Source organism: Neofelis nebulosa, chromosome 7, assembly GCF_028018385.1.
Source record: "Neofelis nebulosa isolate mNeoNeb1 chromosome 7, mNeoNeb1.pri, whole genome shotgun sequence".
Taxonomy (NCBI): Eukaryota; Metazoa; Chordata; class Mammalia; order Carnivora; family Felidae; genus Neofelis; species Neofelis nebulosa.
In genome coordinates, this window is record NC_080788.1 from 80,478,547 (window position 1) to 80,496,079 (window position 17,533).

Below are 17,533 nucleotides of genomic sequence, written 5' to 3' on the forward strand. Positions count from 1 at the left end.
TACCTGACAAGACAACTTCAATAAGATCGCCTTCCTGGATATCGCTAGCCGTTTTCACCAGCTGAAGGATGTTTTCGGAGGTAGGGTCGTGGCGAAAAAGCAGGATCTTATCATACATTCCATAGAAACCACATTCGGGGAACTGTAAATACAGATACCACAATAGGTTAGATGTCAAAACCTTCTCAATTTAAAATAGAAACCAAATAAATGTCAGGGTAAAAACACAGCTAATTATAAAAGTTCAAAGTATCCAGAACACTGAAAGTGGATAGCAAAGTTGATACTGACATACCTCCAAGTCAGGAGGAAAGAAATCACATGTGATAAGGGCAATAAGGACCAAACGGTCTTCTAATTAGAGGGCAAGGAAATGGAAGAATATGAGATAAAAATCAGAGAGACTCCTGGCAGTGAGGTGGCTAAGAAATATAATAGGTGGGAAGAACTGTGCATTCTCACAAGATCTATAGCAATCCAGTAGCATAAAAATGGGAATCAGTTTATTACAATTCCATTACACATATTGTTGCAATCTGCTTGCAAAAAAAAAAAAAAAAGGTGTGTCCATTTTGGCATATTCAAAAATATGAGACGACTCAATAAAACTGATCATGTTCTGTGTGCGGGCTGAAGTATTATCTAGATTCTTTGACTCAGGAAAGCACCAGAGGAGACAAACCAACTCTCCTTTTTGTTATTGCCCATACATTGCATTTAATTTTCATGCAATCTAAGTTAAATAGATTATGAACAATAGTTAAAAGTCAATTTGTTTTATTTTTATTTATTTATTTTTTAATATATGAATTTTACTGTCAAATTGGTTTCCATACAACACCCAGTGCTCATCCCAAAAGGTGCCCTCCTCAATACCCATCACCCACCCTACCCTCCCTCCCACCCCCCATCAACCCTCAGTTTGTTCTCAGTTTTTAACAGTCTCTTATGCTTTGGCTCTCTCCCACCCTAACCTCTTTTTTTTTTTTTTTCCTTCCCCTCCCCCATGGGTTTCTGTTACGTTTCTCAGGATCCAAAAGTCAATTTGTTTTAAATACATCAGGCTTAAATTCCCTCCACAGGGATAAATCCAAGAGTTTATTACTCAAGGATTATCTCCCAATAGCAGGCATATAATGAATGATATTTTATAGGAGAAAAATCTAAAAAATTTTAACGGTAACAATTACTATTATAATATTAACAATTAATATTATTCCCTGTATTTCCCATCTCCCTCCTAAAGCAAGAAAAGGTTCTAAATTCAGACCACAGTCCTAATGTATAATTCCATTTTAAGAGTAGAATTATTTGATCAAAGGATAGAAACATCCTTAAGGATCTTAAAGCGAACTTCAAACCATTAATAAAACTACCAATCCACAATCTCAGGGGCAGTGTTAAGAGTAGGTCCATCTGCAGTGGCATTGGATATTTCTGTTAAAACAATCAAACAATCTAAGTTAATTTTTATGTGTAAAGGACTCTTTTCTCACATACAACTTTTTCACTTAATTATTAAGAATTATGATTTCTTTTATATGTTGATATTTGTAATGTAGTGGGAAAGGTCATAGTCAAGGAGAGAATACTGTCTTTTTTGTTCATGTAACAGGATGGGTCTGACACTAAAGTCAATAAAAGTGTATTTTAAGGGGCTACTGTCATGGAAAAATGTCCAGAATGTGGTTATCTTCTGCAGATAAATACATTGTATTGTGAATTCCTCTTTATTTTTTCTTATTAATAAATTTAGGGGCTACATTCAAATGACGCATTTTGTATAAATTAAAATTAAGTATATTCAGATCATCGTCTTGCTTAAGAGTCTGTTGGTGACCAAGCTTAAAACTAGTTCGGGGCGCCTGGGTGGCTCAGTCGGTTAAACGTCGACGTCAGCTCAGGTCATGATCTAACGGTTCGTGGGTTTGAGCCCCGCATTGGGCTCTGTGCTGACAGCTCGAAGCCTGGAGCCTACTTTGGATTCTGTGTCTCCCTCTCTCTATCCCTCCCCCGCTTGCACTCTGTCTCTCTGTCTCAAAAAGAAGTAAAGATTAAAAAACAAAACAAAACTGCTACTACTTATCACTTAGAAAAGCTGGCTTCCAGAGCACCCGGGTGGCTCACTCAGTCAGTGAAGTGTCCAACTTCAGCTCAGGTCATGATCTCACGTTCCTAGGTTTGAGCCCCACGTTGGACTCTGTGCTGACAGCTCAGAGCCTGGAGCCTGCTTCAGATTCTATGTCTGCCCCTCCCTCACTCACACTCTTTGTGTGTCTCTCTCTCAAAAATAAATAAGAGTTAAAAATTAAAAAAAAAAAAAAGTTGGCTTCCTTAAAGCAAACACAAGAGCTGAAATGATGTTACTGCTTTCGTTGTGCTAATTAAAAGAAAAATAAGTTCCTTTTTTGGTAATAAAAATATTTTATTATTATTACTTTCTTAATACTTATTTATTTTATTTGAGAGAGACAGAGCATGACTGGGGGGGGGGGGGTGGGCAGAGAGACAGCGGAAGGCACAGAATCTGAAGCAGGCTCCAGGCTCTGAGCTGTCAGCACAGAGCCTGACATGGGGCTCGAACTCATGAACCATGAGATCATGACCTGAGCTGAAGTTGGCTGCTTAACCAACCGACTGAGTCACCCAGGCATGCCAACAATATTTTTAGAGTACAAGGAGGAAAGAGTACTGTTTTATAGGGAAAAGTACAATACCATTTTCCCTAACTTAAAAGCAATGAATAGTTCATATACTATTTTAAAAATCAACTTCACTGAGATATAATTAACAAATAAAATGGATAGAAGTCTGTATTTCGACAATCATCAACACTCATGCAACCAAAGTCACAATCAGGCCAGAAAACGTTTCTTTTAAATGTTTATTTATTTTGAGAGAGAGAGAGAGAAAGTGTGTGCATGTGAGTAGGGGAGGGGCAGAGAGAGAGAGAATCCCGAGCAGACTCCATGTTCAGAGCCCAACTCCTGGCTCGATCCCAGGAACAGTGAGAAATCAAAAGTCGGATGCTAGATCGACTGAGCCATCCATGCACCCCAGGCCATGAAACATTTACATCAACCTCCCCCAAATTTTATTATACCCTCTTGCAGTTGATGCTATTTACAATGTTGACCCTATGCACAGATTTGCTTTTTGTCACCATAGTTCACCTGCTACAGAGTTTCATACAAATGAAATCATACAGTATATACTATATACTCTTTTCTGGCTAACTTATTTTGCTCACTATATTTTTGAGACTTATTTATACATACTGCCTTTGGGAATCCTCTCTATTTATCAGTTACTAGTATTTCATTACATGGACCTAGGATAATTATTTACCCTCAGATGGATATTTGTATTTTTTTTTCCAATTTGTGGCTATCACAAATAATAATGCTATGAACATTTATGTGCAAGTATTTTAGTGGGTGTTTCTCAATTTTTATGAGTAAATAGCGAGGAACAGAATTTCTGGGTCATATAATTGTATGTTTGATTATATATTAACACATTATACTTATTATTGGTGCTTTATACTAAGCCATAAAGTCAGGTAGGGTCTTTTTTTTCTTTTCAAAATTGCTTTGGATATTATAGGTCTTCTGAATTTCCATACACATTTTAGAATCACTTTGTAATTTCTACAAAAAAATCTGCAATGACTTTCAATGATATTACATTGAAACAAACATAGATCAGTTGGGTAGGACTGTATTTTAACAATGCAGAGACTTGTACTTTATTATGAACAAGATATATTGCCCTATTTATTAGTCTCTTAAATTTCTCTCAAAAATGTTTTGTAGTTTTCATTGTACATGTCTTAGATATATTTGCTAAATTTGCCTTTAAGTATTTGGTATTTTTGTGCTATTTTTAAGATTTATTTATTTTTGAGAGAGCACACAGGAGAGGGGCAGAGAGAGAGGGAGAGACAGAGAATCCCAAGCAGACTCCACGCCGTCAGCTCAGAACCCAATGTCAGCTCAAATTCACAAACCCTGAGATCATGACCTGAGAAGAAATCAAGAATTGACACTCAGATGCCCCTTTATGCTATTTTAAATAGTTCATTAAGGTATAATTGACATACAATAAAATTCACCCTTTTTAGTGTGTAGTCCTGAAAGTTTTTACAAATGTATATAATAACTACATACCATATATGTGCTATACACAAAACAGCCAAGATATAGAACAGTTCCCATCACCCCCTAAAATTTCTCCATGCCCATTTATTATCAACTTCTCCCCTGACCCTTAACCCCTAGAAAATACTGATCAGCTTTCTGTCTCTATAATTTGGTCTTTTCTAGAATGTCATATAAATGATATTATCCCATTTCTATTGTACCTAATTTTGAATCTGACTTTTTTCACACTTAGTGTAATAAATCTGAAATTGTCCATTCTGTTATATGTATCATTAATGTATTCCGTTTTATTGCTGAGGAGTGCTCCATTGTATTGCATGGATATACCAAAGTGTATGTACCCATTCCCCAGTTGAGGGGCATTTTAGTTCCAATTTTTGACTATTACAAATAAAGTTGCTATAAATGTTCACTTAGAGGTTTTTGTGTGAACACAAGTTTTTATTTCTGTGGGGTGGATGGAAGTATCCGGATAACTTTATACAAAATTGCCAAAATGCCTATACCATTTGACATTCCTACAAGCAGTGTATGAGAGTTCCAGTTGCTCTGCATCTTTGACAGCACTTGGTAATGTTGGTTGTTTTTATTTTAGACATTCTAACAGGTATAATAGTATCTCACAGTTTTAATTTGCATTTCCCTAATGACTAATGAGCCTGAGCATCCTTCCCTGTGCTTATATGCCCCGTCATGCACACAACTGATCAACTCCTCTGCCCATTTTTTTTAAATTGAATTGTCTTATTATTGAGCTGCAATAGTTCTCTCTATATATATTCTAGATAAAAGCTTTTTATCAGATATGTGTTTTACAGATTTTTCTTCCAGTTTGTGGCTTGTCTTTTCATTCTCTACCCATTGTTTTCTAAAGTTCTTAATTTATATGAAGCCCAACTTATTTCAAATATTTCCTTATGGATCATGCTTTTGGTTCAAGACCTAATAAATCTTTGTATAACTGAAAATAACACAGATATTCTCCTATGTTTTATTCTACATTTTATGGTTGGGGGTTTCATATTTGGATCTATGATACACTTTGGGATGATTTCTGAATGAAGTAAAAAACAGATCAAGGCTCTCTTTTTTTTTTTTTTTTTCTCATATCCTTAAAGATTTGAATAGAGTTGGTGTAAGTTCTTCCTTACTGTCTGGTAGAATTCTCCAGCAAAGGCATATAAGCCTGAATTTTTCTACTAAGATTTAGCTCTTAGATAGCACTACTTAGATTTCAATTTCCTCTTAAGTGAGCTTTGGCAGTTTTCTTTCAAGGAACCTACTCATTTTATCCAAATTGCTGATTATCTAGGCAAAAAGACTTTTTAAAAATATTATTCCTTTATCACTTTTTTAACATCTGTAGTGTCTATAGTGATGTCTCTTCATACTTTCTCATAATTTGTGTCTTTTCTCCATTTTTGCTAGATCAGTCTCTGACCATTGGTCAGTTCCATACTGTTGGTCTATAGATCTATTTTCAAGCCAGTTCCATACTGTTTTGATTACTATAACATATCTTGAAATCAGAAAATATGCCTCCAGTGTTCTCCTTCTTGCTAAAATTGCTTGGGATATTTGGAGTTTTTTGTAGTTCCATATAGATTTCAGAATTGTTTCTTCTACTTCTGAAAAATGCTGTTGGTATTTTGATAAAGATTGCATTAAATCTGTAGATTGCTTTGGGTAGTATGGACATTTTAACAATATTAATTCTTCTAATACATGAACGTAGAATTTCTGTTTGTGTTTTTTCCCCTTCTTTGAGCAGTGTTTTATAGTTTTCATTGTACAAGTCTTTCACCTCATATTTTCACATAAATCCTTAAAAATTCTTTTCTACTAAGTCTATCACTTCCACCATTTCTGGTCTACTTCCATTAACTCTTTTGATCCTGGTTGTATGTAACATTTCCTCCTACATTTCCTGCTTTTTCATAGGTATACTTAAAAAAAAAATTGTGGGGCGCCTGGGTGGCTTGGTCGGTTGGGCGTCCGACTTCGGCTCAGGTCATGTTCTCACGGTCCGTGAGTTCGAGCCCCACGTCAGGCTCTGTGCTGACAGCTCAGAGCCTGGAGCCTGCTTCCGATTCTGTGTCTCCCTCTCTCTCTGACCCTCCCCCATTCATGCTCTGTCTCTCTCTGTCTCAAAAATAAACGTTAAAAAAAATTTAAAAAAAATTGAAGTACAGTTAACATAGAATGTTACGTTAGTTTCAGATGTACAACACAGTGGTTCAATAATTCTATATGTTATGCTAAGCTAATCACAAGTGTAGCTACCATCTCTTACCATGGAATGCTATTATAATGCCTTGATTGGCTATGTTTGCTATGCTGTACCTTTCATCCTTATGATTTATTCATTCCATAACTGGGAACCTGTACCTCCCACTCCCCTTCACCCATTTTTTCCAATCCCCTACCTCCTCCCCTCCAGCAACCACCAGTTTGTTCTCTACACTTATGGGTCTATATCTACGTTTTCTTGTTTGTTCATTTGTTTTTTAGATTCCATATATAAGTGAAATCATATGGTATTTGTCTTTCTCTGCCTGACTTATTTCATTTCGTGTAAAAATAGAAATGCTATATGATCCAGTAACTCTGCTACTGAGTATTTACCCAAAGAAAATAAAAACACCAGTTCAAAAAGATATATTCAACCCTTTATTTATGGCAGTATTATTTACAACAGCAAAGATACAGAAGCAACCAAGTGTCCACTGATAAATAAATGGATAAATAAAATATAGGGTGTGTGTGTGTGTGTGTGTGTGTGTGTGTGTATGATGGAATGTTACTTAGTCATATAAAAAAATGAGATCTTGCCATTTGCAACAACATGGATGGACCTAGTGGGTATAATGCTGCCAGAAATAAGTCAGAGAAATGAAGATACCATATGATTTCATTTATCTGTAGAACCTAGGTGTACTTTTTAAATTAGATGCCAGATTTTATGAATTAATGTGAGCAGCTGGACTTTGTTGTCTTCCTTTGAAGACAACATTGGTATTTGTCTTAGCAAAATATTAAGATAATTACAGATCAGTTTTATCTTTTCAAGGCTTATTTTTAAGCATTGTTAAGGCAGCTCTAGAGTAGTATTTCCTCTAGGGATAGTTTAACCCTACTATTAATATATAATTCTTTGAACATCTCTATGGAATACTTGAAGTGTTCAGTGAAATTTCTCCCATTTGCCTGATAGAAATTCAACAGTCTCCCAGCCCTGTGTGGGCTCTGGAAAGTGTTCATTTCACAGCTTCCCAGCAGCTGCTCTTTCCTCTGACTTACAGATTTTCACCCCACACACACACACATATTTGTATTCAGTCTAATACTCAAGCAGACTTTTAAGCAGATTTCTGAAGCTCTTTCTCTGTATATGTCCTACCTTTCTAGTATTTCTCCCCTAAAAATCCTTTGACCTGGTCACCTTAAGCTCTATTCTGTGTCTCTTCTGTGCAGCCAGACAAGGAGGCTCTTCTTAGGTTCTCTCTCCCTACACTACACTCTGGATCCTCCATCCAGGCAGAAAGTTCAGACAGCTATAGTACTTACCATGTTTGTTTCTCTTCTCTCAGGGATCACAGTCCTGCATTTCCATTGGACAGTGTCTAAAACAGGCATTCTACATATTTTTCATGGTTTTCTATTTGTTTGGAACAGATGAGCCTATCCCATACCAGACACTCCTTGTGAGTAGAACTCAAAGTCTCATGTGCCTTTTAAATATAGAATGCTCATCTTTTCCACCCAGCCTTTTGACTACCTAATTCTATGTAAACAGCATTTGCAAGAAAAGCCAGTTAAAGAAAAAAAAAATGTCTTCAATTGATAAGAGTATATTCTAAGATTACATTGAAATAAAGATACAAAATGCATTTAATAAAATTACAAAATTAAAAATTACAACTCTTAAACCTCACTTTGAGAGTTTGGACTAAACTTTTACTGAAACAGTTTTCCCTGATTGAACACAAGTGTTCTTCAAAATACACTACATTAACTAATGCATGGATGCTCTTACCATATCCTTTCCAAAACCATGAATAGCTGATTCTGATTCACGATAGGAAAGAGAAAATTGAAGGGATACAGTGTTTGAGTTGGGGTGAGTAGACAATTGTAGCTGGGGAGGAAGAGAGAGAAAACAGCAAGTATTTCCCCAAAGAAGAGCCAAACTTTACAGTGTCTTCTAACTAATGTCTTGTGGGCGTGCTGTGTGGGGGAGGGACCAGGTGGCAATACTGAAGTGGGGGCTTGGGAGACAAGGATTCTGTCGCCTCATCACAATTTCTGTCAACATGTCCATACGCCTCTTGCTTTCTTCAAGAGCATCACTATATCCTGTTTCTTTATGGTCCTATATTGCTAACGTTTGACCATCACATTCTGTTTACAGAGAGGCCTCTGTAAAACTGTGGGTATATGGAATGGATGATTTTGTATTCAAGTAAGGCTTGAGTGCCTCACATGCTAATTATTATATTTCTTTCTGACTCACAAAACACTTTTAAAAATAAGAATAGATAGCATAATGCCAATATATACAACACATATCAAAGCTATTATTTAAAAAGACTAAATAAAGGGGCGCCTGGGTGGCGCAGTCGGTTAAGCGTCCGACTTCAGCCAGGTCACGATCTCGCGGTCCGTGAGTTCGAGCCCCGCGTCAGGCTCTGGGCTGATGGCTCGGAGCCTGGAGCCTGTTTCCGATTCTGTGTCTCCCTCTCTCTCTGCCCCTCCCCCATTCATGCTCTGTCTCCTGTCCCAAAAATAAATAACAAACGTTGAAAAAAAAAAATTAAAAAAAAAAAAAAGACTAAATAAAAAAAAAAGACCACATTATAAATATTCATGAAGGGCGTGGATATCCTCTCTCCCACATTCCCTCTTACTAGGTCATAGACATGGCTGTTCTCTCTTCATTAACAAGCCATTCAGAATCAGGTTGTAGAGCCTTGTGAAGAAGGGCACAGGGGTGAACATGAAGGCCTAGCCTCATGGGACAGTTGTCATGGCAGCAGAAAGTGAGGGTTCGATTTTTTTTCAGATTATACCTTTTCCTATTGGCCAGAAAAAAATATATGCACATTTGCCTTTTACTGTGTAAGAGAAAAAAAACCAAAACAAAACATCTTTTCTTTGATGTAACATAACATTCTGCTTAAATAGAAAATACACAATAAGACTTCCAAAAATTATATTTAAAAATGATGCCTGGAAGGTGAAAAGTATAACAAAACAATGCCTGACAACTGAGAAGAGAACATATTGGGGGAAAACACTCATGGAACAACATTCCCTAATTTGGTCATAATCATCTGTTTTTATGTGAAGGTGTGTGAGCTTTGAAATCTGAAAACCCTCATTAAACTAAACAGGCTTTCAAAAAGGCTCAGAGGCTTGTAAACTCAGCTGGAGCTCATTACAAGATCAGTTCTGTGTTTCACAGAGGCTTTGTGGTCGTGAGCGCAAACATCTGAGATAAGTGATTTCAAGCTCACTCCAAGTTTCACTGTAACAAAACTGGCCACTGTGAAAATACGGCCAACAATCACGGCACTGGTCCTAAGCTCTTTAATTCTACCCTATGCTGGAAACCTCTGTGCTGCTGTGTGTATCATTTGGCATTTTTGACCACAGAGCACAATTTACTGTTACATTTCAGTATAAATTCATGGCTGGCCAGACAATGTGCTCCAGAGTAGAATAAATACATGTTTTAATGAGTTGCTGAAATGCGACCTGGCCAACAGGAACTCTAAGGAACAAAGGGTGCTTTTCCACAGTTGAGGCCAATCACAAAGGGCAAGAAACAAGCCATACCAGAAACAAATTAATCTATGATTCAGTCAAGTAGAAAAAAAAGAGAGAAAGAGAGAGATGGCCTAATTAGGAAATGAAAATACACTGCCAGTTTACTTTTGCTGAAGGTGACGAAAATCCTCGAATTAAATTATTCTGCTCAATAACAAGACACATCAGGCACCTGAATATTGTACTCTTCTCATCAAAGAGGCTTTCCAAGTTATTTTCAAAGACCTCTCCTGTTTGTGACAAGTGGTGTCATGACTGGCCACCCTTAATGAACAAAGAAACTAGAAAGGTGCCACCACTTGCTAGTTTGGCCAGAATACTACCTCAGTATTGTTCCTGGAGTACTGAGACAACAAGGATACATTATGAGCAACTATTTTAACAAGAATGCCTAAACAGCTGGGTGAAACTCTCTCTTGATTCCCTTGTCGGAGTTGCACCTGAATGATGTCAGCATTGAGCTGTAAAAGCAGGAAAAGTTAGGCAGTTGATGATGATTCTGAAAGCAGTGGATCCTTAAGTCAATTGGATCCTGCCGAGGGATGTTGTGAGCGAGCACTAAGGTAATAGTCATAAACTTGGATCATTAACTCTGCCTAGGAAACTAACCTATCCCCTTTTTAATGACCTCACAATTAAAAAAAAAAAAAAGTCTGATAACAGACCAAAAATTTAAGTACTGTATATAAAAGATAAGTATGTGAAAAAACAAATTCTTAGTGAATGACATGATTATCATGTACACAGCATTACAGCTGTATCAACAAACAAAATTATGAGCTGGTTTAAGCCCATCAAAAGCATGAACACTAAATTTTCATTTATAAACAGAAGTTATAAAGTGAAAATGAAAGGGGAAAAGAAAAAGTGAATAATTCATACTATCTGAAGGCATATTCCTGAATTGTATTCAAATTTGGGCACAAGCTCTTTGATTTGGTGATTTCACAACCTCAAAAAGACGCACATGAAAAGAATTCCATCCTAGGACCACACAGCTATATGACTAATTTCTGAATGTAATCTTAGGACACAGAAACCAGAAAAACAAACAAACAAACAAACACATTTTACTCTTTCTTTTTTCCTCCTGCCCTAACTCCTCTGCTCAAGCCCTCCTGCCAAGCCAGGCAGAAACGGAATAGTATTCCACCACAATAACTAAGAACCACTGTCAAAGGTAGTGCTTTGCTCTCCCTCCTGGGTGGCAGCTGTTATTATAGATTCTTGGTCGAATCATTTATCTCTCAGTCCAAAAGATGTGATTCATGAAAACAAATATGCAATACCTATTTTCATGAAATGTTTTTAAAAGCCTTTGCATAATTCCAATTTCTGGAATGATGATGGCTAAATGATAGTTCCAGTGGTGAAATAAGATGATGTATCATACACTGCCCAAGCCATGAAAAACGACACAACTGTCCACTGCAGAGCCAGGAGCACATGCATTCTCCATTTTACCTTGCTATTTTCTGGGCCACGGGCATGCTGTCCAAATGCAGATAACTCTGGCAAACAATCCCGGCTCTTGCGTTCCTCCCTCTGCAGTTCTGTCTCTTGCCCACACCGGCAGTCACATGACTCTCTGCTCCACTAACCCCAATGCTTCCTTTGAAAAGGGATGCCTAACACCAAGGGTCTATCAACTTCAAAAATCTTCAAGGACCAAATTTACAAACACAGAAGTCACTCTGATTAGTCCTCTCTCCACTCACATGCCAAAACACTTCCTCTTCTCATTCAAGACAGAACTTCAATTTATTCCACTCTTACTTTCCTAAAGGAAGATCTAGAATCTGATCCATGCACTTGTTTCTGCTTAGATTTCCTTTTTTCAGCCACTCTCCTTTCCATCAAGTTCAAAATCCCATTGTTGAAGCAATCATTTTCATTCATAATTTTACATTTGGACCCTCTGTTTGCATTACAGAAAAGTAAACAGAGAAAGATACTTGAAAAAAGAAGGAATATATTTCATCAAAGAGAGGTCTGCTTGGAATCTTTAGATTAAATGTGAAATGGCAGATTTTGACTATGAGACTTAAAAGTTGATTGTACTATAAGACACAGAAACATGCATGTAGACTGAACTTGCAACACCTTTGGGGAATAATGCTAGACTATAAATTCTTCTTCCTAGGGCATATAAATATACTGATGTTATATACCAGATATTGCTAAAGAAGTCTATTTAATAAATCACATGCTTATCTTTAAGGCAGGAGATGTGACTCAGTTGATGCCCAATTATTAGCAGAAACTTCTACTTTAATTTGAATAGTATGTCATCTATTAAAAAGACAAAGGCAGTAAGGAATGACTTAATACATCATTAACTCTAATGCAGCAACTTCTGGGTAGAGACTTCCTGGAGGTACTTGAAATCATTATTTTGTTGTACATAACTTTTAAGGTTTAAAATAAATGCTCATATCAAGCAATTATAGGTGGTAATAATTAATGAGAACCTCACCAGTGTTGTGTAAAAACATATTATCCTGCATTATACCTTGACAGATTACTAGTCAGTGATAACTATTAGAAATCTTAGTAGGCACTCTGAAATTATTCACACAACAGTAATTAGGTGTGTAGATGTGCAGCTTGGAAATGGGGAAAAAAATGTACTTCACTCTGTCTCGCTGAATTCAACTGTCATTATAGAATACTATATATTTTTTATGTTTATTAACAAGGCTACATGGTTGTTCATTATTTTAATGAATTAATGATGATGGATGCATGTGCTGGATAAAATGAAGAATATGACAGCAACTAAAAAGGTTTTACCAAAAATTAAGAATCATTAACTTTGGAGAAGAAAATTTTCCAGAGTTAATTTATTTTATCTTCTCATTTAGAGAAGTAGATTGGTGCCCAAAATTAACTAAGGAATCTATCCAAGGACACAGTGCTAGGTAAAGCCAGAACAAGGGTGAGAAGCCTAATTTCCTAAATCATATTGTTTGATCTTTCCTCACAGTTCTACTTCTCCTAGAAAGGAAATACAGGAAGATTGGTCAAATGTATAGCCAACAGTGATTCAGAACTGAAAATCCTGAGCACTTTTCTTTGCCAGAAAGTGCTGGACCTGGGTTTATAGATTTTGGATTTTGAACAAAACTAAGGTAAATGACTTAAAGAACTTTAAAACAGCTATTCTCTGCCAATCTTCAGTTCTTACTAGATAGACAAGTCATTAAAAGGGTCGTGGCAGTGAGGAAGGCCATTGAATGCTGGGTGACAGCAGAATGGACAGCTTTTATAGCAGAAGAAAACTGGTTGGGGTCATTAAGAGAAGGGGGGGCAGTCTTACACATCCTACCTTCAAAGGAGAGTTTTATTATAAGAGAACAATAATTGATATTTAAAGAATTATTGGTTCTTTAGATAAAAATAAACACATAGTACTGAGTAATACATTTGACAAGGTTTCCATTAAATTATCTAAAATAAAATTGGAAAATAAAATGTATTCTTATTTGCAAAATGTATCTATCATCTTCATTGATGATAATAAATGAGGGATAATTATATTAGTGTAGTACACCTGTGTGTGTATTTCAGATGCATGAAGTATAATTTTTCATTAAATTAAAATTAAATTGTAAACTTGAACACACACAGACCACTGACCAGAAAATGCTAATTTACTATTACACATTTACAACAAAGTATTTATGTAATCTTTAATGATGGCACTAACTCTCAAATTGTTTGGGACTGTATAAATACCTTGCTCACTTATGCAAGTCAGTTAAAAAAATCAACCTTTAGTAAAATAACTAAATGAATAAACCATCTCCTTTTTAACTATTTACTCTTATGTTATAAAATGTTTGATTTTGACTAAACCAGATACCAAAGCTATCTGAACAATATGCATAAAGGAACAGGAAATGGGTATGGGACACTGGCCTTCCAAACAAAGTTCAAAAGCTGATGTCACAAATCTAACCATCTCAAGAGAGATGCAGACATATCACGGCACACCACAAGTGCTCACAGTCCTTCATTCACTGAGTAAATACTGAGAAAACATTTAGGTACTATGCCCCTAGCTAGATATATAATGATAAATGAAGCCAGATATGGTCCCTTCTTCTCACAAGATAAGGAAGGGGAGATTGTCCAAGTAGGGGAGATAGACATTAGACAGGTAATCCCACAAATGAGGGTGTAACAGCACAGTGAGGTAAGTATAATGAAGAAATAGAGCACTATTCTAAGAAGGCCTACAACAAAGGAATATAACAAAGGACTAGACAGGGAATTCGGAAAAGCTTCCCTAAAGAAATGGCATTTCAGCTCAGATCCAATGTTCAAAAAGAGTCACTTAGGAAGGAGACTGGCTGGAGGTGAGAGCTGCTGGCAGAGCAAGCACCTGTGCAAAAATCTTACATGTTCTTTAACAGTAACAGTGATAAGTCTCCTTCGATTAATGAAGAAAGGCAGAAAAAAGTATTCCTGGTTCCTATACCATTACACCTTCATATCTCACGGTAAGCCACATTGGGACTAATGCCTGGGTCAGGATCTACTTTATAGCCCTGATACCACATGAGACCCCACAAACTGCTTATCCACTAAGAACCCCCTGGACTTAGGGGCACCTGGGTGACTCAGTCAGTTGAGCGTCCAACTTCCAACTCAGTTCATGATCTGGCAGTTCATGAGTTCGAGCCCCACATCAAGTGTGCTGCTGTCAGCACGGAGTCCACTTCAGATCTTCTGTCCCCCTCTCTTTCTGTCCCTCCCCCACTCCTACCTGTGCTCGTTCTCTCAAAAACAAATGAAACATTAAAAAAAAAAAAAAAAGAATCCCCTGGACTTAGACCTAGATCTGAATTCAATGATAAAATTAACATTTCTCAAAGCCTATGTACTTACTCCATGAGAAGCTCTATGACAATAAGGTTTGAAATTAAGTTTGGAAAATGTGGCATACACTATACCCTTCTTGAAAATTTGCCATGCACTTTATCATAATTAATGTTTATTAAGAAACCTGTCTCTCAGCACATTTCTATATTTGACACATATACATGTATATATGTGACATATCATATGTATTATGATTGGTTGTTTACTGATGGGTTACTGATTGGTTGCTTCCCAGAACCACTGTAGAGGTTATGTTAAAAAAACTAACATATGCACAGTATTTATAATAGACTCACAGAAAATGATAGGTGTTTGTTTTTGTTATTAATTATATAAGTAGTTAGTTACAAGAAAACCAAGATTTCTTGGTCACTCTAAAAATTCCAGATGGGGGGATCACTCAAATGCACACATCAGGCATGCTTTAGTGTCCTGATATTTCTGCTTCATTCCTATAGCTTCAACATAGTTCACATGCTTTCTAATTGGCTTGAGCAAGATCCTGAAACTATAAAAAGCTTCGTACACTAAGGCTTTCTTCAGTTCCAGTTTTGTGAATTTTCTGATACAAATGTTCATTATACCTAAGGTACCTTATTTTTACTCAAAACTAACCTATATTTGATGAAAATAATTTAATTACCTAATTTTTAAACAACTCCCTTCCTTATATTTATTCATATTATAACATTTTGGTGTTAATTTCATGTGCTGTACTAGAAAAAAAGCAAGGGCCATGGATTTGGATGTTGGCATTGATACTGTGGAATTCCATTGTTCTGACTGTGCTGCTAATGATCCTTTGGTTCCATGGATAAAAATCTCATTTCCTGAAAACCAAATCCCCAAGGAGCCGTTTTTTTTTTTCTTCTTTGTACTGATAAGCAGGCAGTGCATCTGATTTAAAGGATCAAAATGAAAACAATTTCTCTCAATTACTTAGATGTTCCCCAAGATAGGAAAGAATTTCTTCACCCCCTGTAAAATGCTATACAGCTTCTGGAAAGAATGCTGTAGCATGCAGAAGAGTTAGTAATGGCCAAAGATAATAAAACCACCTGCCACCCCACCCAAAGTAACATTTAATAAATTGGCCTTTCAGTTTAGTCTCAAGGGGCCAGATGTCCTCAGCTGAGCTCTCAGGCAAGAGCAGCCTTGGACCCACCTACATAGACTTCTTGAAGCTTGTAGTAAAAAGATATCTGCAAGGTGCCTGGGTGACTCAGTTGGTTAAGTGCCCAACTTCAGCTCAGGTCATGATATGGTTTGTAAGTCTGAGCTTGCATCAGGCTCTGTGCTGACAGTGCAGAGGCTGCTTGGGATTCTCTCTCTCTCTCTCTCTCTCTCTCTCTCTCTCTCTCTCTCTAAGATATCTGCAAAAACACTTATGAATATCTGTGATGACTTAGGACTTTGATTCAGGTTACTGGGTCATGGAGAAATGTATTATATTTCCAGCAAAACTGACTAATGGTCTGTTGCTCTCTCTCATAACAGGTTCACCTGAGGGAAATAATTAAAGAATGAGACCTTGGGGAAAAAAACCCTACAGACGTTTGTGTACGGCAAAAATGAATACAGGTTTCCCCCACTATCCAAAAGTAAAGCATTCCTAGAAAACGTTTCATAAACCAAAATGGTATAAAGCAAAGAGGTAATTACCATCTCTTCACATGGGAAAATTTTTGAGCATTCTCAGAAACAAAAAACAAATTTTCTTAGGCTTTTCTAATGACTTAGGACACATCTTGCTAAGGGATACACAAAATAAATGGAGGTAAAGCACAGATGCTCACGGATACAGTTCAAAGCTGTGGAGACTGGATGCTGACACACTGAAGTGTAGTCCTGGGAAAGGGTCTTTGTGGGGCCACTCTTACTGCCGGGGGTGCGTGCTGCCTTGATAACTGCTCACTGCAAAACAAATGCTCAACACTATTTTTACTTTTCACCTTTTCTTTTGTAAAAGCAGGAATCCTCTTCAAATTCCTTTCAGTTAGCTAAAACCAGTACTAATGGAGGTCTTTCATAAAAGCAAAGTGGCTCAACAAACCTTTTGAAAAGTGGGGGGATATCTATCTATAGGTGAATTCTTATTCTATGACTTAGCATTAAGTAGGTTAATTTCTTTCATTTTTCAAACTTATATAAGGTCATCTATAAATATATATGCTAATATAAAATAAGTTGTTTTTTAAAAAAAATTAATATTTACTTTTGAGAGAGAGAGAGAGAGAGAGCAGGGGAGGGGCAGAGAGAGAGGGAAACACAGAAACCAAAGTAGGTTCCAGGCTCTGAGCTGTCAGTGCAGAGCCTGACATGGGGCTTGAACTCACGAACCATGAGATCACGACCTGAACCAAAGCCGGACACTCAACAGACTGGGCCACCCAGGTGCCCCAATAAATTGAAATTTTTAAGAAGAAGGACCTGCCAATAACTATACTAATACCTTGTGACATAAATTATTCCAGTACAAGTTTATATTTTTATTTTTTGGGGTGCTTGGAGAACAGTAGTAAACAATATAGACAAATATCCCCCAGCTTCGTTAAGATCTAAGATACCCTTCTCTGTTTTCTCAGCCGAAAATTCATGAATTTCCTAGAGTTGCCAGAGGCAATCCCCCAAAAGTTAACTTTTTGTCATTTTTC

At 36.8% G+C, this 17,533-nt stretch overlaps 1 protein-coding gene across 3 annotated transcripts in view; it reads right to left on the bottom strand.

The window, feature by feature from the left end:
- Window positions 1–17,533, bottom strand: part of PRKD1 (protein kinase D1) — a 335,451-nt gene that overhangs the window by 146,794 nt on the left and 171,124 nt on the right. For all 3 annotated transcript variants that reach the window (XM_058738713.1, XM_058738712.1, XM_058738714.1), the window contains exon 2: window positions 4–142. In XM_058738713.1, coding sequence (XP_058594696.1) covers window positions 4–142 — 139 coding nt within the window. The remainder of the gene's footprint in view (window positions 1–3; window positions 143–17,533) is intronic.